This window comes from Nyctereutes procyonoides, unplaced genomic scaffold (genome assembly GCF_905146905.1).
Source record: "Nyctereutes procyonoides isolate TBG_1078 unplaced genomic scaffold, NYPRO_anot_genome, whole genome shotgun sequence".
Taxonomy (NCBI): domain Eukaryota; kingdom Metazoa; phylum Chordata; class Mammalia; order Carnivora; family Canidae; genus Nyctereutes; species Nyctereutes procyonoides.
The window spans coordinates 50,564,143-50,591,308 of record NW_026575049.1 but is presented as its reverse complement, the minus strand read 5'-3'; the positions used below and the strand labels follow the sequence as shown (position 1 = coordinate 50,591,308).

At 49.0% G+C, this 27,166-nt stretch overlaps 1 protein-coding gene across 1 annotated transcript in view; it reads left to right on the top strand.

Annotated features, from left to right (window-relative positions):
• Positions 1-926: 926 nt before the first annotated feature.
• KCNK12 (potassium two pore domain channel subfamily K member 12) overlaps positions 927-27,166 on the top strand; it is a 49,061-nt gene continuing 22,821 nt past the window's right edge. Inside the window, exon 1 of the mRNA XM_055328967.1 lies at positions 927-1,439. Coding sequence (XP_055184942.1) covers positions 1,049-1,439 — 391 coding nt within the window. The 5' untranslated portion in view covers positions 927-1,048. The remainder of the gene's footprint in view (positions 1,440-27,166) is intronic.

The window sequence follows — 27,166 nt, the reverse complement described above, 5'->3', positions numbered from 1 at the left end:
GAGGGAACTTCAACTTCGGGCTGCAGCCCAGAGCCGGCAGCTGGAGGATTCGCGCCGGGCGGCCCCCAGCCCCCGGGACCGCAGAGCACAGCAAGTTGAGCAAAGTTTGGCGGCGGCCTGGAGATAAGGAAGGGGCTCCGGCGCCGAAGCCCGGCGGGGCGGGCAGGGCTCCCCACCGCACCCGGACACCTGCTCCGGCGCCCGCAGTTAGCGCCGCGGGAACGGCCGGGAGGCGTCGCAGCAGCCCAACTCCCCACCCCTTTCTTTCCGTCCTCATCTCCCCCCCCCCCAACACCCCGCCCCGGGCGCCGGTGACTCCGCCTCTCCGTGCCGCGCGGCTCTCCGGCTGGAGCTGGAAAGGGAGCGCTTCCCGGGACTCGGCTCGCTTCTGAGGCTCCGAAGCCGACGCCGCCAGCCCAGGCCCGGGGGTGGGAGCCGCCTGCCCGCGCAGCCCGCGCAGCCCGCGCAGCCCGCGCAGCCCGCGCCCGGAGCCGCCGAGCGGGGCGCCTCATGGGACGCCCCCGGGGGCTCTCTCCGTGCCCTCCTGCGGCGTCCCAGTCCAGGCTCCCCGGCTCCGGAGCCCGCCCCGCCCGCGGCCCGCGGCCTGCCTGGGGAGGAGTATGAGGCCCGGGGCCCCGCGGACGCCGGCCACAGGGCGGCAGGGGCCTCGCTTCAGACCCCTGCGCCCGCGGGGGGCGGGTGAGGAACCGCGGGAGCCGGCGAGGCGTCGGGGCGCGGAGCGGAGCGTCCCAGCCCGGGCGCCCGAAGGGCCGCGGGACCCGTGTGCGGCCTGAGCGCCGAGGAGGCGGCGGCGCGGCGGCGGCGGCGGCGGCGGAGGAGGAGGCGGCGGCGGAGGAGGCGGCGGCGGCGGAGGCGGCGGCGGAGGAGGCGGCGAGGCGCCCCGCCGTCCGGGCTCCGGGGCAGGCGGCAAGGGGCTCCGCGGCGGCCCCGACCCCCGGCCACCATCCTCACGCTTCTGCTCCCGCGGGGGCGATGTCGCGGCCCGGGCCTCGAGCGCCGCCCCGGCCCCGGGGCTGAGCTCCGGACCATGTCCTCCCGCAGCCCCCGGCCCCCGCCCCGCCGCTGCCGCCGCCGCCTGCCGCGCCCCTCCTGCTGCTGCTGCTGCTGCCGCCGCTCGCACCTCAACGAGGACACGGGCCGCTTCGTGCTGCTGGCGGCGCTCATCGGCCTCTACCTGGTGGCGGGCGCCACCGTCTTCTCGGCGCTCGAGAGCCCGGGCGAGGCGGAGGCGCGGGCGCGCTGGGGCGACACGCTGCGCAACTTCAGCGCGGCGCACGGCGTGGCGGAGCCGGAGCTGCGCGCCTTCCTCCGGCACTACGAGGCCGCGCTGGCCGCCGGCGTCCGGGCCGACGCGCTGCGCCCGCGCTGGGACTTCCCCGGCGCCTTCTACTTCGTGGGCACCGTGGTGTCGACCATAGGTGAGCGGCGCGCCCCGCGCGCCTTTCCTCCCCGCGCCTGGCACCTGCCGCCCTCTCCGCCGCTCCCGCTCCGAGGCCGGGCCGCGTCCCCGGCTCCCCCTGGCCTCCGACACCCGCTGCCGGCTCGCGGCCCGCCCTCCCCTCCCCTCCCCTCCCCTCGCCTCCCCGCCCGCGCGCCCCTCCCGACCCTGCCCCTTCCTAACCGGCTCTCTCGGCGCGGGCAGCGGCCCGAGGGGCGCGTCGCTGGCGCTCACCCAGCGGGGACTCGCCAGGCAGGGCTGCCCAGTGGGGAGAACCCTCAGCCCCGCGCTGGGCCGACCCGGGCCGCCCGCGCTCCCGCGCTCCTGTGACTTGACCTCTGCGCGCCTGTTTTCTCCTCTAAAAGGACTTGTGAGCAAAAGCGTCCAGGGCCTGCTGTGTCCTTCCGATTTCTCGCGCCCCCCGAGCCTGTCTGCTCATGCAGAGGATGCGGGAAGCCACCCCCGCTCCCCTCCCCAACACACAGGGTTTTTACCTCTCCCTCCTCCTCTCTTACTTTACCAGGCGTTTTCCTTCAGTACCCTCTAGCCCTTTACCCTGGGGAGGGCGACCACTGTCCTGATCTCCTTCCCACCCGCTTCTACACCGCACCTTCCCCTCCCCCCAAGCCCGTTACACTTGGAAGCCGGGACTTCGCTCTTATTCTCTCCACTCCCTTGGTTTTCTTGCCCTTCTTCCTCCACCCCCTTCCCAACTTCTCCACTTTCTTGACCTCTGTTGTCACCCTGCCATCTTCTCCACCAAGGGAAGGGCTGCTGGGTGGGGTGGCGGAAGGAGAGGTTTCTCTATACATTTTACCAGCCCTTTTCCTTATTTTTGACATAAACAGTTCACGGTTTCACAACCGTACAAAATATGCAATGTAAATACTCCATTAATAAGCCCCCCACTTCTCCCACTTTGACCCTCTCCCTCTGAGCCTCTCCTGTAGAGATCCTGGAGCCGCTTACTGCTCTGCGCTCCACCCCTTCCGTTTCTTCTTTTGTCACCCACTTTCCCCATCCTCCCTCCCCCCTTTCCCTGGATCCTGGGTGTCATGTGAAACAGACCTCCTCCCCAGTTACTACAGAGTGCGCAATAAATACAGGATTTCCACTTTGGTGAGATTTTGTGTATGTCCCATCTGCTCCTGCTTTGAGTCCCAGGGTGGGAGAAGGCATTTAGCTGTATCACTAGTCACTCCAAGGTACTGTCTCCTGGTGGTAGTTTCAGAGGAGGGGGCTGGATTCACTGGGCTGAGAAATGAGGGACTGTACGGACACACCTTCTGTCCGTAGTTCTCTGGGCTAGTTTGGTGTGCCAGCTCAGAGATGGGCACAAACTCACTGGCCAGTGTAAGCCATTCCTGATGGCTGCTGGGAGACAGAGAAAGACTTCATCCATGTGCAGGATATGAGCAGCTAGAGATGTCTCTCTGAGTGTATATGTATAGTCTACGAAAGGGCTTCCTTTCCTTCAATGATTTTTCGTGTGTCATGCTTGATCTGATTATTTTAAGTAGAAAAGGCAAATATGGCCCAAGCCCAAAGCACACACAAATTGGATAAAAATACCCTTTAAAAGCTATATCATGTTGTTATGGTGATTGAAGATATAAAATGACCCCCTCAAAAAAAAAAAAAAAAACAACAAACCCTTTTAAGAGCTGCATCAAGTTGCTATAGCAACTAGAGTTTTTTTTAAGTGCTTTAAAAGTACTAAGGAAGCTTAGTCCTAGAGGATGACATCATACATTCATAGCTCATTACTGATTTGTGCTCTAACTCTTGTAAACAGACCCTTTTGCTTTTTTCCACCTAGAGGCACACCTGTGCACATATTGGGTGGCCGCAGCATTTCTCTCCCACTTACACACTCTGGTTTTAGCTTTCTAATGGAACCCACAGGCCAAAGGGAAAGGTTAGTAGTGTCCTCTTCCTATAGGCAGTGAGTGCACCCAAATGGGGCCCCATGCCAGTGACCTGTATGATATTGTCTCTGTGCCTCTCTGATGAGCTCCCATAAATTTCTTCATTCACTGCCCAGCCACAGTTTCTAAAGCTTCTCTCAGTCTTTGCACAAAATCAAGTCTGTTGGCAAATTGTTACAAGCCCCAGCCTTTAATCTATTGGCAGGATTGGCTGTTCTTTAGTCAAGCAGAAAGGAGCTATGTTCTCTTTCTTGATTTGTGTTTTCAGATGTAGGCAAGCAGTGTAGGAGGGCTACACTGAAGCATGTGGCTGTGTTACGAATGACCCAGCATACTGTTTCCAAAATCTGCCGCAGGGAGACATGTATCTCTGAGGGGAGCCGCACTCAGGGACCAGAACTAGCCTGTGGACAGCTTGGCATCAAACCAGACCTTTGCAGGGATGCCAAGACAGCCTCGCGGGTAGCAGGATCTCTGTCAGTTATCCACTTGCTCTAGTGGTCTGGGGCAGTGGTTCAAATTGGTCACTCCTATCTGTCAGATAAATTGTGCTGAATCCCAAAGTAACAAGGTTGTCATTTCAGCCTGTTCTTGCAAAATGTACTGAGATTTAAGTAAAGACCTACATATGTCAGTTTCTCTTATGCTTACATAGTTTCTTTCCCTTAAATGCCCTGAGTCTTCAGGGACAATTATTATTAGTATTGGTGCTTTTATGGATTTAGCAGTTCAGGGAGCCAAAGCTCAGTCCAAGACGGGCAGTCAGGATTCTTTGCCTGCCACTTCATCCAATGGAGAGGAAAATTAGCATGCACTCAGTTTTATCTGATCAGTGAATATCATGGTGTATATGGTCCTTGCAGCAGTATGGACATTGCTTTTTTGTGTTGTGCGGACCCTGCTAAATGAATTCATCTAGATTTTAGTATGTAAAAACCTTCTTTTATATATCCTATAAATCTGTTGCATTGTGTATGTCAGGCCCAGTGCTACATTTGAAAAAGTTAAAGCTTATCCTGCAAGACACAGGTTAAAACATATTCCAGCAGATGTATCAACAGGGTTTATGGGCAGCATATCCTGGCTGTTTTCACTAAAGATGAATAGAACAAGAGAGACCTTTAGTCTAATCTCACGTAGTACAGAGTGTTAAGGGACTCATCTCAGGTCACAGTTAATTATACGTTCAGCTGGCTCCAGAATCCATGTTATGCAGTGTTTGGTCTACCAATTTCATGTGCATTGTTGGTGGGCACATCCTTGTTTGAGACTGAAGTATTTAATATTGGGTATGGGTGTATGTGGGTCTGATGGGAGGTCAGGGCTGGGCAAGAGGACTGGTCTGTTGGTCAGGACAACAACTGATTAATTCCAGAGAAAACCTGAAGGATCAAACATATCTTAGAGGTCCGACAGACTAGAAGCATCTGGCAGGTCTAAGCTGAGAAGGCAGGAGCCAACACAAAGAAGGTCAGAGACAGAGGTGCTAGCAAGTAGGAGACATTCTGATGTTTATCAGAATGGTACAAAGACAGAAACCACTTGCTTTCTGCCTTCTTTTGCCACTGTGTGTGTGTGCCGGGAAGAGGAAGAAAGGGCAGGAATGGGCTTTCAGCTAGAGGATGACACAGAAGAAAAGTTCAGATGTGCCTATGTATATTCAGGGTTAGATAGAACATCATAATAAGATGAAATATTTGTCCAGACATTTGGCTTGTGCAAGACCCTATACTCAGAGCTAGGCAGTTTGTAACTGTATAGACACGTTTGTGTCCACATGGTACAGATCTAGGAAAAATTTGCTAGTGATTGTTCAGCCATAGTTGAGGCTGTATAGAAATTCAACCTGAATAGCTCAAGTAAAATTAAAAAAAAAAAAAACACCCTGTGGTCTAAAATATTCATATTGATTGCTCACACTGAATTGAAGTCCTGGGTAATTATTATTTCTTTCATTTATGCTATGTGACATATTCCTAAGGGGTTGAAATCAAGTTGGTTTTAATGTGAATGCATTCATTTAATTCAGTCCTCCATTTAGCAAAATCTGAGATGAGCATAACTCATCATAGATGCATGTGTGGCCTTTGGCACATCACTGTCTGCATCTTCTGTGATTACATGAACTCCTACAGATAAAGATGGTGGCTTGTGTTCTTTTAGCACTAAATAATATTCTTGGAGGCAGTGCTCTAGTTCAAAGACGAGCCAGCAATCCAAAGGGTATTAATCCATCATTTTACATCCTAAAGGATGTTTTACTGGTTTACTTTGAAAAGATTAAAAGGAAACTCTCCACTGGGGTTTTAATTATGCAACTGCTGTCAGATTTACACATGGGGAAGAACATATTTAAAAGTCTTTCTCAAATGGCAGCTTGATATAAACAGAAATATTTTTGCTTCCTTTTATTAGGTTTTCTGGCAGTGTATTTTAGCTATAAAGTTAAAACCACGCTGCTATAGACGGGATGGTGTAGGTATGAGAGTTGTCACTTTTGGCACTGCATAATTTCGTTTGCTACTTTCAGAATTAGGCACACTTAATTATTCAGCCGTGAGATTAGTAACAAGTCCTAACTTTTTTCCTCTTTTTTATCATGGATTTTTAAAACAGTTTTTGCTTCAAAGGAAACTAAGACATTATAAGACCGAAATGTCACTACCACATTTACATTTGCTTTTCTTCTGACATGTATGTGATCCAGCTGGAGGTTGCTTTGATCCCAGGAGGGAATGAACATTACTCAGAAGGAGGGGAACACCTCTCTTCTCTTACTTTCCTCACCAACTACTTTTTATTGAAAGATGATGCTTAAAAAAAGAAAAGAAAAAAAAAAAAGAAAGATGATGCTATGACAGCTTTGAAGGACATTTAGGGAAGAACTTCAGTGTTAGATTGGAGGCGCTAGATGGGGAGCAGGAAATGTGTTCTCAGCCATGCTATATCCTTAGCACCCAGCCCTGGCCCCAGCACGTGGGAGACATTCAGTCATCTTTTCTTCAGTGAACAAGACAGCAAGTCACTCATGATATGGCTGCGGTTCTCTATCACGCCTTTGGTAGGGAAAAGAAAGAGAACTGATCTTTGCGGAGCCGCTTCCCTTTCGTTAACATTTTACCACCAGTGTTGTTTCCATGTTTCCACATAGCCTTCACATGCTAATTTTAGTGGGTGCATAATATTCCATCTGGTTGATGTTCTATAATTTACTACTTCTATTGCTGGGAAGCTGGGTAGTTCCCTGTTTAGGGCTATTTTGAGTAATGCCACAGTGATCATCTTTATGCAGATGGCCTTTTCTTTCTGCAATATCTCCTTGGGTTGAATTCCCCGTGGTGAAATTGCTGAGTCAGTGGATACTGCTATCTTCGTGGCTTCTGGGCCAGCTCCTTCAGAGTGGGGGACTGTCTGGTCTCCCCCAAGCTGAGCCTACACCTCTCCATGGCCTAGCAGAGACTGGATAGTTATCCAGCCAATTGTGCTATGGAAACAGGCCACTTTGTTTTTGCCAGGATTGCATTCAGTCCCGGGGGCTGAGCCACCCCTTGAACAAGGCTGTGGTGTCAACACTGTCAGCCTCTACTGCTTTAATGAGAGCTGCTTCCTTTGGGAGGTTTATGGACAGTGAAGAAGGACAGGAAAGAGGAACAGATGAGAGTAGCTGCCAGGCCATCAAAGACCGAAGGGGTTGGGGTACCCGGACCCTCTTCCCTCCTGTCCCCTCTATTCCTGGGCCAATCCAGCTGAGAGGGAACGTCCTTCCCTTAGTCCTGATAGGCTCCAGCCTGGAAAGGCCTAGAACTGTGCCACATGGAGCAAAGATCTACCCCTAGGGGATTCCAGCTGGACAGTACCATAAAAGTCCTTCAGAACTTGTCTCCCAAGCGTTTAGGCCATTTTGCCAAAAGATGCCAACAAACATCCTATTATAGCAAACAGCAAAGTTACTCTGATTGGAGGAGATAGGGGCAGGAGCCATGCCCATCAGGCCTACCTTTGGATCCCATGCTCTCCCCAGAGGTTTCTCCGAGGAGCCCAGGAGCTCCTCCAAGATCCACCTGAAGATGGCTAATTTAGCCCCATTGCTCATTTCACATAAGGTTCAGAGATGGGGAGAGGTTGCCCAAGGTCATACAGCAAGTCAGAGGAGCATTATGCTATATACACTGAAGAGAAATGGGAAGAGTGTAGAGAGAAGAGAGTAGGCCATCAGAGGAACAGCAGTAAGTCAGGTGCCTTGGGTGTCCTCCAGGAAAAGCTGCTGCTTCATCTGAAGGTGGTCTGTGTAGGGAGACTGCCAACTACAGTGGGACTCTCCTTACCCCTGTGTGGCTGCCTCAGGTTCAAAGGAGCTGGGAAACAGAGCAAAAGGCCACTGTGTTCCTGTGGTCACTCCCAGCCTGGGTCTTCCCCAGTCTTCTGACCCTAGTTCTGCTGACTTCCCCAGGAGCCGGGACGGAGACAGGGGTTGCCAGCCCACAAATCAGAATGAGTATGGGCCTGAGCTGGGCATGCTACGCTGTCTCAACTTCTGACTTCACTCAGGGGCAGCGAGCGGCAGGACTTCTGTGCAGGGAAGAGTGAGGAGGCAGAGGGTCTCAAGGCTCTGAGGACATAGGACTTTCCATGGGACTGAGCAGAGCCTTTCACAGTATGCAGGGAGGTGCTGGGAGGGTGCCGATAAAGAACCAAAGCTCCTTGGCCCTCAGCCCTGGCCAGCTCTCGGCAACCATCCCTTGCTGCCAGGCTCTACCTCAGGAACTTCTATCCTGAACCTGCCATTCCCAAGCCAGCTTCCAGGTCTGGCTTTTCCTCAAGGGAGTCTAGACCTCCTCCACTAGCCGTCAGTGATGATGGTGGAGGATGCTCTGGACCCTTGTCTGTTAACCCCCAGCTCAGGGCTAAGCTCCCAGCTAAGTAATTGGTCCCCTGTGACTGGTGTGCCTGAGCCCCTGAAGAGCTAAACTCTGGGGGACCTGTTTTGTCTGCCTCCCCCAGTTCCCAGAGGACTTACCCCCATGTAAGCCTGGGATGGAGCTTCCAGAATTTTATGATTTCAGGTTATTCTGTATCTGCATACAACGTCATCGTACTCACAGTAACAAGACTGCAGACCAGGAAGGTAGACTACGTAGCAAAGAGCAGTGCTTCTCAAACTGCATGTGAGTTTGCATGTGAATCACTGAGCTCTTGTCAAAATGCAGGTTTCTGCTCAGTTAAGTCTAAGGGAACCTGAGACTCTGCATTCCTAACGAGCTCCCAGGAATACCTGTTATCACCATTCCCCAGGCTGTACCTGTACTAGCCAGGGTGTAGAGAAACAGTGGTGAATCAAAGGACAGCTGAGACCCACCTCTGTCACTCACTGGCTGTGTGGCTTTGGGCAAGACACGTCGCCACCTGGTACCTCAGTTTCTCCATTCCTAAAAAGAAGGAGTACCAGTCCCTGGGGGTCCCTTCCAGCTCTGACGTTCTCACGCCTTGGAAGGTGATTTGCTCATAGTCTCCCAGTACAATACAGTGCAGACTGAACACACCAGCTCCGCAACTGGCCTGCTTGAGTTCTGTCCCAGTTCTGCCACTTAAAGCCATGGGCTCCTGGTGAACGGATGTACTGCTCCGCACACCTGGGCTTCCTCTGTAGAGTGAGGATAATGAGAGTTCCTGCCCCATGGGGTATTACTTTAAGGACTGAACGAGCTAGGCCATGCGTGCAATGTCTGGCCAGCCCTCAGGAAGCATCAGCTGACCAGAACTGGGCTGGCCCCATTGGCAAGCGCTGTGTTGCCTCACTGCACAGGAGGGAAACTGAGGCACTGCTCATCCCCTGCACTCAGTCGCACACACCGTGCTGTGCCTGTCTTCTGGGCCTCAGCCACCCTGCAGTGTGTAATCTGCTGCCCTCTCATTGGCCACTGTCTCTGGGGCGTGTTGCTGTCCTGCACTGTTACATAAGTGGCCTGGGAGGGTGCTTTTTAAAATGCATTTTCTTTGGTTCCTCAACTAGAACGTCTTAATAATTCTTCACATGTGTGCGCACCTTAATCTTTTTAAAGAACATATTTAGCAAACAACTGAATGAATGATTGAGTGTGGGTTAGACCAGTGTCCCCAGTGGGGGACACAGCTCCTCTGCTCCCCACTCCCCAAATGGAGCCCTGGCAGGGCAACCCCTGCCCTCCCTCCTGGTCTCCCAGGGGAATTGGGGCCTCTCGGCAGTGCTTGGTCTTAGGGGAAGGTCATGGAGCTGGGACCAGCGGAGCTTCATGTGGGCTGAAGTCGGGCCCTGCCACCTTTCTCTGAGGTGGGCCTGGTGCTGGGACAGCGGGTGGAGGCCATGGGGAGAGGGGGTGGCACTGCAGCAAAGAGCCCCGGGAGCCACAGTGTTGCTCCAGGTTGCCAGGCCCTGATAGCATGATGGGCAGAGAAAGCATCCCCAGTCAGAGACCTTCTAGGGCAGAACAGGAAGGTGGGGGGAAGCTGCAGGGCCTGCCAACATCTCCCCACTCCAAACTCTCCCCTGCCAACACCAAGGGCCTTGGTTCTGGGGGGCAGGAGGCATAGCTGAAGCCTCATTATTCTCACTGATGGTCTCCCCCTCATCCACATGTCCAGTTTCGCAGTTTACTGTGCTTTCACCCATATTTACTCAGGAACCTTTCAAAAACCCTAGAACATCAAAGAAGATGCTGTTATCCCATTTCATAGACAAAGAAATAGGCTCAGAAAGGTCAAGAGATTTGCCTGGAGACACATAGCAAGTGAGTCATTGGCGGGATGGAGGATTTAGGACTCCTGATGCCTTTCTGCTGCCCCTGAGCCCTGCATTACCTATTAGAGAAGGATCACAGCCCACTCTGGGATCTGCTGGGTGATGAGGGTGGAGGAGGAGAACGTGAGAAGGTATCGGCAAGGACTCAAGCACAATTTAGGGACTCAGATTTGTCTCTGCTGTGCTCCTTGCAGCCCCAATGGCTACACTGAACCAAGGGCTGCTTGCTTTCCATTCTTTACAACCTGCTCCTCTCTGTGAGGGAGGCTGCCAGCAGATGAGAGAAGGCAGACACGAAGTGCTTTGTGCGGAGCTCAGCAGAACTCTGGGAGCCTGTGTGGAACTTTACCAAGTTCCTGCCCAGAGAGGGGACCCTGTGACATAAGGGCCCTCAGCCTTGCACTTGGGCTAGCAGCAGTGGACACAGAGAGGCAGGAACACAAAACCAAATAACCAGAAGGTCCTCACACCAGCCAAGAAAGTCTGGGGACACGGCCAGCTCAGTTCCCATGGGCCAGTTGCTTTATGAAAGATTCTGCTCAAGGTTATGTCCTGGAGGCAAACCTACCCAGATATTAGGGGAGCACATGAAACTGACCCCACTCCCTGCACCCCCCCCCTTCTAGCCACTCTTAACTTCTGGCCATCCCTCCCCCACCCCCTACTCCACACCACCCCACCCCCAAGCTACAGGCACTTTAAGCCTCCAGGCCGTAGTTTATGCTGTTACTTTCCACCTGAAATGCTCTTCCCTTTCTTGCCATCTTCTAGCCGGTGAACTTGGTCCTCAAGGCCACTAGAGCAAGACCCTCTTACTGCCCCTAGACTTGTGGCCACTATTTGTCTCTATGCCAGATTCCCTGGAAACAATACAAGCTATGTCAAAAGCTGCCACAGGACCTAGCACGTCCTAGATGTCAGAAACTACTCTCCCTTCCTCCTCCTCTGAGTTTGGAGCTCTGTCTCAGTAGGGCTTGTCACTGCACAGAATGACTACTATAAAGGGGCACCGTCTGGAGATGGATGAAGATAATTAAAGCAAAGAGATAGTTTCTGTAAATCATGGGGCAGAATGTTTGGCACAAAGTAGGTGATTAATCAACGTATGCTGAATGGATGGAATGAATAAATGAGTGTGAGTAACTGAAAACCTTGGACTGCTGGACATAGTAATAAAAAATATTTTTTTTAATGCAAAAAGCTGGGCCCAAGCTGGGCTCCAGGAATCTCCCTGCCCCTCCCTCTCCCTTTGCCCTGGAGCCAGAGGGGCGGGCTGTGCCCTGGCCCTTCTGCTGGGCCATTGTTTCAACGCTCTCTCAGCAGCTGGCAGGTGTGCAGCAGGCAGTCAGCTCACCATGACGGGGCTTCCCCTGGCTGATGGTGCTGCCTCCGTGGCTCTCTGAGTCTGCTTGGTCCTTTCCTACCCTGCTGGGGCCCGGCACCATCCTTGGTGTGAAACCATACCAGCCAATTCTGAACCGCAGCCCGTCCCCCCAGGAGTGGTAGCAGAAGTTCAGTCCTGAATAACGGAGCCAGACTTCTGATCCCAGCTCTCCCACCGACTCTGATTCCCCGTCTGGCCTGGCCTTGGCCACAGCCTCTGGTCCCCAGCCCTCAGGAGGCCCTGCCGAATTCCACCCTTTAGCCCAGCACTGCTGCCTCGCCACCTGCCCAGGGCATATCCCTTGGGAAACAGGTTGGTGCACCAAATTGGACAGAGGTTTTCCCAGTCACTAAACGCATTGCACAAACTGGGAAAAACCACCCCCACCCACACAATCCAGCACCATCACAATGCCTCCAAAAATACTTGGGGAGGCTTTTATTGGAATTGGGTGTCCCAGCTTTTTGGAAAGTTGCAGTTGAGATAAACACAAACCCCGAACCGCACTCCGTTTAACTTCTTCCTAATCCTTTCCAAATGGCCGCGATCTCCTTCCCTGCTGCCAAGTGTTCTGAATTCTGAGCTCCTCACACCGGGGCCTGCCAGAAATGCTGCAGAGACAGCCCAGGCCCAGAGGGAAAGGAACACATAAAACTCTGCCCACGTTGAGCTGGTTGGCATTTCTTAGGAGGGCAGGGTGCATTTTGGAGACCATGCAGGTTTTGATGGCTGGCTTCTATTTTTAAATGGAGAGTGGGGAAGGGAAGGTGAGAGGCAGGTGAACCAGTGGTAGGGGAGCTCTGAAAGCGCTCAGCAGTCGGCAGAGAAGAGGACCCTGCCTCTGGACGCAGAACCACAGGGCTCTACCCTGCCAGCAGCCTGGGGCCTGTGTCTTCCGATCTGTGATCTCTGATCTCTGCCTCCCATTGGCTGGCACAGGGCTTGGCACATGGGAGGGGCTCCAGGAATATCTATGGGATGAATGGCTGTTTCCAAGGTTCTCAAGTCTACCTGGGCACCAGTTTATGAAAAAATAAAATGTGAAGATCAGATGATGATTCACCTTGTACAAGAAAGTGTCAGTTTGCAGAGGGATTCACCCCAGCGCTTCTTTAAGTAGAACCAGGCACCTCAGTGCATTTAGAGTGAGCGTAGTACCATGCAACCAGTAAGTGCGAAGCCCAGCAGCCACAGAGTCCCCTCTCTTGCCATCACCACCTACACACCAGCCTCAAGCCCCTGAGGCAGCACGGTCCCTAATGGCAGGCGAGTATGGTCAAATTAGTGAGCACTCTGCACGGCCTGGTGGGCATCACAGAAGTAGGTGTGCCAAGAGTTGAAGTGGGTAGGGTGCCCTGTTCCCCACAGGGCAGCACACTGGACTGTATGCCTGCTGTGCAAAAAGTGCCTTACAAAGCTCCCCGGCCCGCACCATTCAGCAGGGGGTGGGTGTTGTTCGTGGCTCCACTGGCAGAATGAGAAAAGCTGCATCACCAGCAGACAACTTGCCGTGTGACACAGGGGACAGGAAGGGCACCCAGAGCCCTGGTCCAGGGTTTGAATTTCAGCTCTATTATTCTCTAGCTGGGTTGCTGGGACATGTCTCTTGCTTGATCACCCATCACCGAGGAAGCCCTGCTCACTGCCGTTCTCTGCACCCCGCTCCTGTCTCCGGAGCATAACCCGTCAAGGACCTGAGGCTTATGTCCCTGGACCGTCTCATCTGCAACCATGCTCTTTTCTGTCCCACCTCGGCTCTACCTCTCTCCTTGCTGTGACCCTGCACTACCTTCAAAGTGTTTGGCTCCAAACATCTCTTCTTCTGACCACCACCTCCTGTCCTTCCAGCTCTCATCCTCTATTGCCCCAGAACAGCCATCCTGGGACCTTGGGACCCACAGTGTCCTACTCATGTTTCCATCATCTTGTTTGGGTCCCTGCTTCTTTCCTAATCCAGCCTGGATTTACTCCCTCTGCAGAGACCCTTAACTTTCTTGCTCTTCTCCCTGTGTGCTGTGCCCCTGTCCCCATCAAAGCACCAGCTTTCCACCTATTCCTGTCCTGCACCCAAGCAGCTGAATGTGGCTGGAGAAAACAATGGCACAATGCTGGCCGATCCAATTTTACATTAGTGATCCTGGGTACCAGCTGGACATCCAACTGGAAGGCCCTCCTTCCAATCATGTCAATTCACTGCTATCCCCTCTCCTCCCACCTCCCGCCTCCCGCCTCCTGCCTCCCACACCCCTCACTCTGCTCACACTTCATTAAGAAAATAAAAGTAACCTGACAGGTTCTCTCTTAGGCTCACATCCCCAAATCCACTCATATGGAGCTTCTCTCCCTGTTAGGATGGCAGATGAATGATCCACTTTCAAATGCCTGGTTCGCGTTGGTGGTATAGTGGTGAGCATAGCTGCCTTCCAAATGTCTGGATCACTAGGTCCCATCCCCTCTAACTTGCTCAAAGATTCTGTTCCCGCCATTACCCACTCCCTTGCATTACCAGTGTCCTTAATTAGTATGCCAACATGATATATTTTCTCCCTTCTTAATAGACCCCTCTCTAGGCCCCTGCATTGTCCTTCAGCTACCTCCTCCTTTCTCTGCTCCCCTTTACAGGAAAACTTCTCAAAATGGTAGTCAACATTTCCCTTGCTCTCCTCCCTTCTCCTCTGGATCTACATCAATCAAGATGTCACCCCACCTTTCAAGAATCTATGCTTGCAAGATCCCCAGCAGCCTCCTCCTGCAAATCCAGTAGTGACTTCCCTGTTCTCATCTTACTCAGCATCTCACCAATATGAAACATGGCTGACACTCCTTCTTGAAGTCCTCTTCTCTCTTGGCTTCTGAGACATCATGCTGTCTTTAGCCTCACTGGCTGCCCTCTTTAGTTTCCTTTGCTGGATCCCCACCTCCATGTTGCCTTGCAGTGTTGGACAGCCCCAAACTCAGTCCCCAGACTGTTCTCTTTGCTCTCTCTTCAGGCAATCTGATTTCACCTGTGGGGGAGGAAAAGTCTTTTTCCTCTACCCCCTTAGATTCAGTTTCTGGGGCCCCGCAAATTAAATGACAAAAGCCGGATTCGCAGGACAAAGGGATTATTATGTTTATACATGAAGGCCCTTTAAGGAAAGAATTGAATACCCAAAAAGTTAGCCAGGGGCTTATATGCCATCTTAATGAAGAACGATAAATTGTGAAGTTATAAGACAAAGAAAAAAGAGTTTAGCCTACTAGGAGTGATAAATTATCTAGGAGTGATGAGTTGTAGGTAGGGGAAACTAATGGAACATAAGGGTTATTTTAGTAAGGTTTCTTTTTTTTTTTAAGATTATTTATTTATTTATTCATGAAGAGACACAGAGAGAGAGAGGGAGGCAGAGACACAGGCAGAGGGAGAAGCAGGCTCCATGCAGAGAGCCTGATATGGGACTCCATCCCAGGTCTCCAGGATCAAGCCCTGGGCTGAAAGCGGCTCTAAACTGCTGAGCCACTGGGGCTGCCCTTAGTAAGGTTTCTTATGCACACTCAATCTCATGCAGTATCAGGGTGATAAGAGTGTCTCTCATGATGAAGAGCTCTTTTCTTTCTGGTACAGTTGAGGGAAGAGAAGACATCTTCACAAAGGAAATTTTATACCCTACATTTAGAGAGATAGGGGAAAGGTAGAGAGCTTTCCTATATCTGCTGTCTCTCCATTGCCTTCAGCCCAAAATAATTCCATGCCAAAATTGCATATTTTGGGTCTGCATATTCCCATTCCTTTGCAGCCCATGTCTATCTGCTGATGATCTCCACAATAACTCCAATCTTCTACACTAAGCTTCAAGACCATAGGCCCAACTTCCTCCTTGACTCTCAACGTAGCTGGCTAATTTGGTATCAAATAGTTAAAAAACCACTTGATTCCTGCCCCAGCTCAGTCTTCCTTGTCTGAATAAATGTCACCAACATAAGGAGCTGTCCTGATTCCTCTTTCTCCCTAACCTTCCATATCTAATCCATCATCAACTCCTGTCAGTTCAGTCTGCAAAATACATGCAGATCCCATCCTCTCATCCCCATACCAATCACTACCTTCTACCCTAATCACCAACACCATCACCTGTGGCTGGGGCAACTAAATCAGTCTTCTAACCACCCCTCAGTTTCTTGTCTGCATCTTGACAACCTCTTCTCTACACAGCAGCCACAGAGATCTTTAAAGGTATCATCAGACCAGGTTCTTGTCCAGTTTTCCACTTGAAACCCTTCTGTGATGTCCCACTGCAGGAAATCGGATTCCTTAACCATGCCCTGCAAGGCCCTGTGGAATCTGGCCTTGTCTCCTGTCAGCCTCACCAGTACCGCTCTCTCTCCTTTGCTTCTGTCACTATACCGAACTGGACTTATTAGGCCTCAGGGTACTTGCATTTGCTGTTTCTGCTCCTTAGAACCCTGCTCCTTGAGTCTTAGCATGGCTGACTTCTTAACCACATTCAAGTCTCAATGTCAAGGATCCCTGGGTGGCGCAGCGGTTTGGCACCTGCCTTTGGCTCAGGGCGTGATCCTGGAGACCCGGGATTGAATCCCACGTCGGGCTCCTGGTGCATGGAGCCTGCTTCTCCCTCTGCCTGTGTCTCTGCCTCTCTCTCTCTCTGTGACTATCGTAAATAAATTTTTAAAAAAAAGTCTCAATGTCAAAAGCTAAAACATCACCTTTTATTTTTTTTTTTTTTTTTTTTTTTTTTTTTTTTAGAATTTTTATTTATTTATGATACTCACAGAGAGAGAGAGAGAGAGAGAGAGAGAGAGAGAGAGAGAGAGGCAGAGACACAGGCCGAGGGAGAAGCAGGCTCCATGCACCGGGAGCCCAATGTGGGATTCGATCCTGGGTCTCCAGGATCGTGCCCTGGGCCAAAGGCAGGCGCCAAACCGCTGCGCCACCCAGGGATCCCAAACATCACCTTTTAAAGAATCTTCCCTGACCACACTGATGACCCTTCTCACTCCTGGCCACCATTCATCACACTTCCATGTTTTTGTTTTTGTTTTTTTGTTTTTACTTCCATGTCTTATTAGAGCATGAAATGCCTTCATAAATCATCTGGCTTATGTGTTTGTTTACTTGTTTGTCTGTTGCCTGACCTCTCGTCACTCCTTGCTCCTTGAGAGCAGGGTTCTCTCTCTCATCCACGGTTATATTCCTATTGCTGAGCACAGCACCTGGCACTTGTTGAACAAATGAACGAACTTCCACAGCTTCAGTTTTAACATCTATAAAATGGAAGTAATAGTAGTGCTTATCTCACCAGTTGTCAGGAGAACTATAGGACATAATGAGTGTAGTGCTTAGTCTGGCCCCAGCATTTCATAGGCACTCTGAGTGAGCTATTGCTTTTATTAAAAAGAATGTGGCTGAGGGCACACCATGAGTGGCAAAACTGGATCCTGAGCTGAGCTCTCTGACCCCAGATCCTTTGCTCACTTCACTGTGTCTGGTGCCACCTCTCAGACTGTAGGACAGGGAGGTCTGGAGGAACAGTGAGTGACATCATGACCAGCCTAGCTTAAGCATGTTAAGGAGCAATGACAGGTAAAACTGGTTTTATAGGTTTAGGTCATATCAGTGAACCCTGAAAAGCCAGGCAGAAATGTTTAGACTTGGCATGGGGAGCAATAAGGAGCCATTATATGTTCTTGAGCAGGAGTTACAATGTGATGATGAGTGTTTTAGAGGAGCATTTTGGCTGATTAGTCACTATATAGTATGTCATTAAATCAGGCAATCTAGTTAGTCTAAATTGTCATTCTCTAGACTGCCTGGAAACAACCAGATAATTGTGAAGTACCTCGTTTTGGCTGTTCACCTCAAACATTTAAATCAGCCCACTACCAGCTGTCCCCTGCACTTTATGGGGAGCTTACATGTCTATATGGGTGGTAAATCCTTGAGGAGTAGGTACTTAGTTTGTATATTTAGCTCTGAACTGCAATGTGATTCCAAACTCATTCAAAAGGATTGCCAATGTGTATTGTTTCTTCATGAGCTCTAAGTGGCTCATGATCTATGATGGTTATAATTTTATTTTATAGCTACTGGTGTACACACATTGAACAAAGAGCTAGCAGAATTTGGCACATTAGACTTAGCAGCTATATACAAATCTTCCCCACAATAATGTCTCCCTCACAGGGTTGCAGGGAAGATCCCCCCATAATAGGCCAAGGGTCCATAAATGTTTGTTCATTTGTTTATATGGCAATCCAAATCCAGGATCCTGAATATCTGTGTGCAGAGTAAACTGGGTGAAAGGGGCTAGGGACAGGGGACAGGGATCCTGTGGCCTTTGGAAGGGAAAAGATAAGCTGAGAGAGGGGTTTTCAGGAACCAAATGGCAGGATCTAGTGACTGGCACTCAAAGTGACTCAACACCATCTCCACTACTCTTGGGTTTTCTTGTTCTCTGTTCTGCCCCCATTTCTTGACATCAAGGCCACACATCAAGATCCAGGAAAAGGGACTGAATGTGAGCCTGGGGATCTCTACATTACATCCAGAAGGGTGTGTGTGTGTGTGTGTGTGTGTGTGTGTGTGTAATAATGGGGGGGAAGTAGGTGAGGATGCTCCAGCTGCAGAGAAAGTGGGGAGTGAAGTCAGGCTGAGGCCAGAGGAGAAAGCCCGTCCTCCAAATCTAGGCTCAGCAGGATAGCCCTCCCCTCCCTGCTCACAAATTACAGAGGGCAGTCTCCTGTGTCTTGCAAGTAAGAAAGGCACTAGGGAAAGGTGGTAAGACTGCAACAGAGGTGAGTATGTAGCAGCGACCTTAATTCATGGCATCTTTGCTCCTATAACCATCTTCACCTCCAAATAAATCTGTTTTATTTCACTTTAAGTGGTTTTTCCATTAAAAAATTCTTCTTTTATAGCTGTTTATGGCTGAAGGGCACCCCAGCTGCAGGGCTGGAGCTGAGTACTCTAATTTTACCCTAGTTCCTGACCCTGCCCCACTCCCCAGAGCTGAGAATGGAGGAAGGAGATGACTCAGACCCTGCAGATAGAGGCCCAACTTTTCCATGTAATATGATTGAAGAAGCTAACATCTGTAAGGCCCTGGCCTTTACCTCTTATAATGTTCCAGGGTTTCAAACTGCAGAGTGGCGCCACTGTGCGAAAACATGTCATTCAGGGCTCCTTCCAGCCCCTTTGAGGGTCCCAAAGTGTTTCATGCATCAAGGAGCCTATAACTGGAGAGTTCCAGAAAAATGTGAGGTAGGGAAGCAGTATGTGTGTGTAGGCATTGGAGTGATTGATTTCACCCTCCACATACAGAACTGAACAAGTAGACAAAGTCCCCACTGTAACATTCTAGTTGAAGAAAACAGTCAATAGATAAGTGTCAGATGGTGATAAAGGCTACAAAAAGAAAAAAGCAAGGTACGAGAAAAAGAATGATGGAAACAGGGGTGCTGTTTTTGACTAGGTGATCTAAAAGGGTCTCTGATGAGCAAAGACATCGAGTGGAGTAAGAGAGTGAGCCATTTGGCTGCCTGGTGGAAGATTATTCCAACCATGGTTCTTAAGCACAAGCTTGCATGGTTTATTGGAGGAGAAGCAGTGAGGCTAATGTGCCTGGACTAGTATTTGGAGGAGGATTAAGTGGGAGAGTGTTAGAATGTGAAGTCAGAACAATAACTAAGAACTAGATCATGCAGGGTCTGTTGGGCCATGGCAAGGCCTTTGGATTTTACTGAGTGAAACAGAGAATCGCTGGAGAGAGCAGGGAGATAATCTGATTTATATTTTAAGATTACTCTGACTACTGTTCAAGAAAAAACTTTAGAGGAGCAAGTATAGAAGCATGGGAACCAGTTAGGAGGCTTTTGTAATATTCCAGGTGAGAGATGATGGTGACTTGGACTAGGTTTTAATGGCAAAGCCAGGGAGAAGTGATTAGATCTTTCAGAAGAGCTTTCAGGGAAGATATATTAACTGGGTATAGAAATCTAGGTTGAAGGGTTGTTTTGTTTCCTTCAGCCTTTTTTTTAAGTTTTTTTTTAAGATTTTTAATTTATTCATGAGAGAGAGAGAGAGAGAGAGAGAGAGGCAGAGACATATGCAGTGGGAGAAGCAGGATCCATGCAGGGAGCCCTATGTGGGACTCGATCCCGGGACTCTGGGAGCACACCCCGAGCTGAAGGCAAATGCTCACCACTGAGCCACCCAGGCATCCCTCATTCAGCCTTTTAAAGATTATTTCCTGGCTTACAAGGTCTCTGACAAGAAGTCTGTGATTTTTGTCTTTGTTTATATGTAAGTAATGTGCCTTTTTTCCTTTGGCTGCTTTTAAGATTTTCCCTTCATCCCTGATTCTCAGCAATTTGATTCTGATGTGATTTGGCATGGTCTTTTTTGTGTTTATCCTACTTGGATCTTATTGAACTTCTTGGATTTGTGTGTTTATAAATTTTGCCAGCTTTGGAAAATTTTTGACCATTATTTTTTCAAATATTCTTTTTGTTACCCCAACCATCTCTTTGTGGACTCCAATTACACATATGTTAGAGCATCTGATACTATCTCACAGAAAACTGAAGCTCTTACCTTTGCTTTTTTTTTCAGACTTTTTTTTCTCACTGTGCCTCATTTTGGATAGTTTCTATTGCTATGTCTTCAGGTTCAATCTTTTTTTTTTCCCCCTGAAGTGGCTAATCTACTGTCAGTCCTATCCAGTGTGAAATTTCCATCTCAGATATTTTATTTTTTTTATCTCTAGAAGTTCTTAGCTCTTTTAAAAAGTTTTTCCTATTTCCCTTATTATGTTCATCTTTTCTTAAATCCTTGAGTATATTTAACATATTTATAATAGCTATTTAAATGTCTTGTTGGATCCCCAATCTCTAGCATTTCTGGATAGCTTTCTACTGGCTGATATTTCTTGTTTGTGAATTTCTGCTTCTTTGCATGTCTGATAATATTTTTATTAGAGACATTGTGAATTTTACATTTTTGATGGCTGATTATGCTGTACTCCTTTAAAAAGGGTTGGATAGGTGGCTCAGTTGGTTAAGCCTCCGACTCTTGATTTCCAGTCAGGTCATGATCTCAGGGTCATGATATTGAGCCCTGTACCAGGCTCTTCACTCAGTAGGGAGTCTCCTGGAGATTCTCTTTCCCTCTGCCTCTTCCCCTGTTCATGTGTGCTCTCACTTGCTCTCTCAATTTTTTTTTAAAGGGTTAGACTTTGTTCTGGCAGACAGCTGAGTTACTTACAGATATATCTGATCTTTTCCAGGCTTGTTTTTAAACTTTTTAAAGACACATCTAAAGGAAACTTTTCTCTGTGGCTAGTTAAGCCACACTATTAAGGTGTAACTCTTCCTGGGTCTCTACTGAATGTCTTGTATATTAATTAAAACCTTTGCACCCTGGTTGGTGGGAACTCAGGTGATTCCTGGTTCTGTAAGAGCTCTAGAAATTGTCTGGCTTACACAACTCTGGCAGCTATTCTTTCCTGGAAGTTGTTTTTTTTTTCTTGGTCTTAAGAAGTTTCACCCTACACCCGTACAGATTGTTATTCAGCCAATGACTCAAGGAAACCTCTATAATTTATCTTGGTAGTTTCTTCCTTTCCCATATATACTACCCTGTGGGCACTGCCTTTGCGATAGCTGCCCTGTCTTCCTTGAATTCAAATCTCTGTTTTCTCAATTCAGTGGAGAGCATTGGGCTCTGTCTGGATCCATTTCCTCTGCTGCTGACAATTGCCTCCAAGCAGAAAGCCAGGGCAATAAAAGGTCTTGCCTTGTTAGTTTCCCTTCTCTCAGGGATCATAATCCTGTATGTCCTGTATTGCAGTGTTTGAAAAAAAATCATTTCATAGATTTTGTCTAGTGTCCTAGTTGTTTATGGTGGGAGTATGTCTGGACCCAGCTACTCCTTCTGGATATGTTGCAAGGGTAGAATGGAAGGATTTGCTAATGGATCAGATACAAGGTGTGAAAGAAAGAAAATAATCAAAAAGGACTCTAAGACTTTTGACCTTGGCAACTGGAAGCTTGGATTTGCCATTTACTGAGATAAGGAAGGCTGTAGTCAAATCAAGAAGAGGAGTTGCTGGGATGAAGATGAGAGTCAAGAGCTCAATTTTGAAGATATTAATTTTGAGATGCCTGCTAGACTTCAGGTTGGATGTCAATTAGGCAGTTGGATATGCATGTCTAGAACTTGAGAGAATTCGGGAATGAGATATCAATTTCTTTTAGATCAATGGTTCTTTTTTTTTAAGATTTTATTTATGTATTCATAGACACACACACAGAGAGGCAGAGACACGGGGAAAGGGAGAAGCAGGATCCATGTAGGGAGGCCAATGTGGAACTTGATCCCGGGTCTCCAGGATCACACCCCAGGCTGCAGGGGGTGCCAAACCACTGCACCACCAGGGCTCCCCTAGATCAATAGTTCTTAACCCTGGCTGCAGTGGTATTAAAAACACTTAGGAAACTTAGGAAAAACGTCAATGTTCAGACTCGGCCTTAAGCCAACTGAATCAGAATCTCTGGGGATTAGATCTAGGAATTGATATTTTTTAAAGTTCTCCAGATGGTTCTAATGTGCAGGCAGGAGTGAGGACCACTCTTACAAGTGTCATCTGACCCCCTGCCAAAGATCAGCTTGGGCAGTTCTCAACCCTGGCTGCATGTTAAAAGTACCTAGGAAGCTTTTTAACGTCCTAATGTCCAACTATCACCCTACCCCCACCATCCAACTGTATGATATTCTCTAGGGGTACGGCATAGGAATGAGTATCTTGTTAAATCCTTAGGGAACTCCAGTGTGCAGCCAAGGGAATGATCATGGGACTCAGAAGTGATCTGAAGACTGAGCCTTAGTGGTCCAAAGGCTGAAGGAGTGGCTTAGCTAGGAGAACCGACAGAAGGAGGTCACAGGCTTTCTGTGAATGTCTGAACTGTGGCTGTCCATTCATATTTAAGAATTAAAAATAGAAAATCTGACTGCATGAGTGGGGCTTGTAGGCTCACATTTCTCTTTAGGTCAGTGGGTGAGCAGCCAGCCATTATCTTTATGGTATTGCCCTCACCCAAGCCTGTTCAGGGTTCTTTGGGAATCCTTCCTCTCCTTCCCCTGTTCAGCCACACCCACCTCAACTGCTGTCAACTTCCAGGAGTATGTTGAGATTCCTCATCCACTAGAAGGATTTCCCTCCCCATTTTCAGTGTTGTTCCTGCTTTACGCCCTTCTATCTATCCCCTCACTGTCATTTTTAACAAGGTCTTAGAGGGAGAGGGGATTAATCCAGGTGATTAGATGATCATCTTAAAAATAGAAGTCTCCAGACCTTTTTAAAGGTGAGGATCATTTTAAATATTTTTAATAATAAATATTTACATTTATTTAGAATATTTTCACAGAACCCATATGATAGAAGTTACATATACTTGCAGTATCCATTAATTAATAGGGAAAATACATATTGACAAAATCCTCTGAATTAATTCAATATCACTTTTTTTTAAGATTTTATTTTTTATTTATTTATGATAGACATAGAGAGAGACAGAAACAGAGACACAGGAGGAGGGAGAAGCAGGCTCCATGCCGGGAGCCCGACATGGGACTCGATCCCGGGACTCCAGGATCGCGCCCTGGGCCAAAGGCAGGCACTAAACCACTGAGCCACCCAGGGATCCCCTTCAATACCACTTTTAAATGTATTCGTGGTTTTACTTCACATGTACTTGGAAAATAATAGCACAAGCATGTAGGGGAAAGTTATTATGGCTGAGAACAATGCTCAGTGAACAGATCCAGATGCCTTTGCAATAAATGCAGAGTTGTGGGAATCCAAGCCAGATAACTGGGACCCACAGCTCTAGGCTCTGGAAGCCCTTAGAAGTTTCTGACAGGGGAGGGGCTGTTCCTCTGGTCCTAGGGCACCCATGAGCAGGTTTCATTTACAGTTTTTCCCTGTCCATAGCTGTCTCTCTCTGGGAGTTTAATGTGGGTGGGTTCCTCCCCAAGAGAACACGTAGATAATGCCAGCTGGCCTCCTGAGCCAATTATTTACTCAAAGAAAACAAAGGAACAAAATTTAGTCTGGGAATTTTATTCTGCCACCTTTCTCTTCTCCATTCTTCCTCATCTTCTATCTTTAGAAATTCTGTTCTTTGTTCTCTAACAGCACAAATGGTCAACGTTTCCAAGCCCTATGCTAGGTTTATGAGGATTTATTTCATTTAATCCTCATCACGGTCCTATGGAAACAGGTGCAATCCCTATCCTCACTTTACAGATGAGAAAACTGAAGCAAAGAGAAGTTAAAGGGCTTCTAGAGCTAGAAAGTGACAAAAAGAGCTAGAAAGTGACAAAAGGGAGACTCTGATCCTGGGTCCCTTCCTCTGCAGATAGCCCACCACCCACCCCACCCTGCCTGCAAAGCTGGTGCTGCCAGAATGGTGGAGGATTGAGAGACATAAAAGGGATTTAGTAAGTGACTGAACTGGGGATAGACATGGAGCTGAATTCAGGCCTCCCAAAGGGTCCATCCTCTGGTGGCAGCCTGCCTGGTATCTTCCAGACTTCTAGAAACTGGCTACAGCCTCTCCAAGCTTCTCCTTGCTTCTCTTTGCTCTGCCCTCAGCTCTAGTCAAATGACCTGGCACCTCTCCATTCTTTTTTTTTTTTTTAAGACTATTTATTCATGAGAGATAGAGAGAGTCAGAAACACAGGCAGAGGGAGAAGCAGGCTCCATGCAGGGAGCCTGACCTGGGACTCAATCCCGGGTCTCCAGGATCACACCCTGGGCTGAAGGTGGCGCTAAACCACTGAGCCACCCGGGCTGCCCTCCCTCCATTCTTTATTATGAAATTACCACTGCCCTGAAAGCCCTCTCCTATTCTCCCCCTTCACATCTCCAAAACCCACACAGCATTCAAAGGCCTCTTCCTCAGCAGAGCCCACCCTTGTAGTTCAGACTCCACTGACCCTCCTTCTTCGTTTCACTCCTGTCGGTGACTCTCTGACCACACAGGTATGACTTCCCTCCCTGCCAGCCGGTTAGACCTTGCCTTTAAAAAATAATGACATAGTTTTTAACCCATTAAAATCATATATGCTCATTGTTGAACATTTGATAAAGGGAGAAGCACAAAGAAGTGAAAGAAAAGAAATTTCCAATATTTCTACTGCTATAATAGAACTTCAAGAGAGATTTGCCTTTGAGTCTTTTTCTGGACAAAAATTTGAGGTCTTACCTTATTGATACATAATATAGAAATAAACTTTTTAAAAGCATGCCTGTTGTTGGATGCATAGTATTCTTTGGAGAGGATGTGCTGTAGCTTGTCAGAAGCATGAATGCCTCCCCCACAAGACCTAGGCCAGGGACTCTCCCCCTCCTCCCAGGAGGACCCTGGTGAAGACCATGTGAGTGAGTAATCGGGTTGTCTGGGGGTGGAAAGAGGGTGTGTTATGTTGGTGCGTGGTGCGTGTTAGCTACAGGGGGGCCATTTAGGAGGCTGGAAAATTAGAATGTTCATGCTGAGCCCACGTCTGCCAACAAAGGGCATTTGAAACAAATCCCATGAAATTATAGCTTTTGCAATCTATGAGTTATTCAGACAGAAAAGTACACGGGACTGATACGTTTTAGTGAAAACCCTGGGAACAATGATGCTGGCCATCTCAAGGACCTGGTAAAGTGCCGTATGAAAGAGAAAGGCTTTCCCAGATGCTGACCCCAGGCCGCAATCCACAATCCCTGTCATTCAGAGCTGGTAAGGCATAAGTCCTGCACGCAGAGGCCAGGGCTTCCCTGGGCTACGAGGCCTCGCTGAAGAACAGGCTGAAATGATACAAAGAGCTAATGTGATAAGAATCCCTTTGGTCTGGCTTTATCCCTGTGATACCCTGTGTGTGTATTGAGAGGGAGCTGGGGGGACAAGACAGGGAAATAGGAGTACCTAGCATGTCTGTGTGTCTGTCCTCTGGGTAGACGTCTGTCTTCGCTCTCCTCTGAGACAGTAGTCAGTCCAAAAGAGAGGTGAAATTGGTGGCTGTGTTTCTAGAATGTTGCTTGGCCTTTTGTGCCCACCAAGAACTGAGGGAAGGCAGGCCCTGGGGACTCAGTGCCACATCTGAGGACCCCTGCTCCTAGAAGCAGTGATGGGCATCCTCTTGGCTCCTTGGTGGAAAGAGCCCCTGATCTCCTCTCATCAGTAATAGAAAGAGCTAGAAGAATTGAATCTGGGTAGATGATGCCTCATTGTGTGGCAGAGAGATGAGAAATAGACTATAAAGATGGCACACTTCTTTTATAGACCTTCAGAATCATAGTAGCAGAGAGGAGGAGGGAATGACCCATCCCCAAGCCCTAGTCGCTGGCCTGGCTCCCAGAGGGCTCATCCAGGGGCAGTGTCCAGGGCCACGTAACCATGGTGATCCCCGCTCTGCCCTTCCTCCCAAAGAGCCAGAACACACGCCTGAGGGAATATACCCCATTGTCTTCTGGGACAGGAACACCTAGCTTCTGATGAGTTTCTGCTCTGAAAGCCTAGGACAGCGTTGTCAAAGACCTAAAAAGAGGGTTGGGTCAGCCACTGTGGGATAACAGACCTCAATTCTGACACCCACCTCTACCACTTTCTTGCCACAGACCATGCCTGTCTGAACCTCAGACTGTGTATCTAAAAACAGGGTACTCCCACCCACCTCAGATGGTTGGGAGGAAAGGTAAATAAACTGTATGTGAAAATGACCTTTACAGCTGTAAACCCCCAGAGAAACCAAGTGGAAACCAAGAGGAAAGTGACACAGAGTAGTGATGAGAGCTAAACAACGTGGTTGTCATCTGTGCTTGCGGTGGTGGCCGTGGTTGTGACAGGTTCTGTGATCCAGTGCTCTGGCAGGTCCCTTTTTCACAGTCACTCTGACACACCTGCTCAAGGAAATTAAAAGTTCCCACCTCAAATAGTCCCTTTAAATGTGCATGTCCGTGTGCAGACTGACCCCCAGGTATTAAGCCACCCAGAATTATGAAGGGAAACCCTCTAGCCAGCACTGAAAACCTGTAAGCCCATCTGCATCTTTCCTTGCTTTCTACGGTGGCCTGCGCTGGCTCCCTGTATCCTTGAATTCTCTGCAGGTAGCAGAAGCCTGGGCACCCTCACCTGGCTTGGATACCCCCACCACACTCCTACCTGGGCTGGGGACTTCCAGGGTCACAATGTGGCAGTGATTTCTCTGGTAAGAAATCAGAGTGACAGCCAGTCCTGCTGGAAACTCTCATTGGCTCCTTGGAGGCCAGGCAAGCTTTAAGATCCCTGAACAATCCCAGAGTGGCTGGGCCCCACTCCCAGGAGACCATCCTCTCAGAGCTGCCAGAAGGGGAGCAAGAAGAAAGGATGAGCAGCAAAAAAGCACTTTACAGTTTATGAAGGTTTAAGTCTAGACCAATTCTTTAAACCCAAACACCTTCTCACTCTGTTTATTGAGCACCTACTGGACACCCCATATCATGCTGAATCTGAGTGAGACTAGGATGAAGACTGGTTTGCAAAGGCAGGAATCTTTGGGCTGTGCACATTCTGGAGAGCCTGAGAGAAGCAGTCA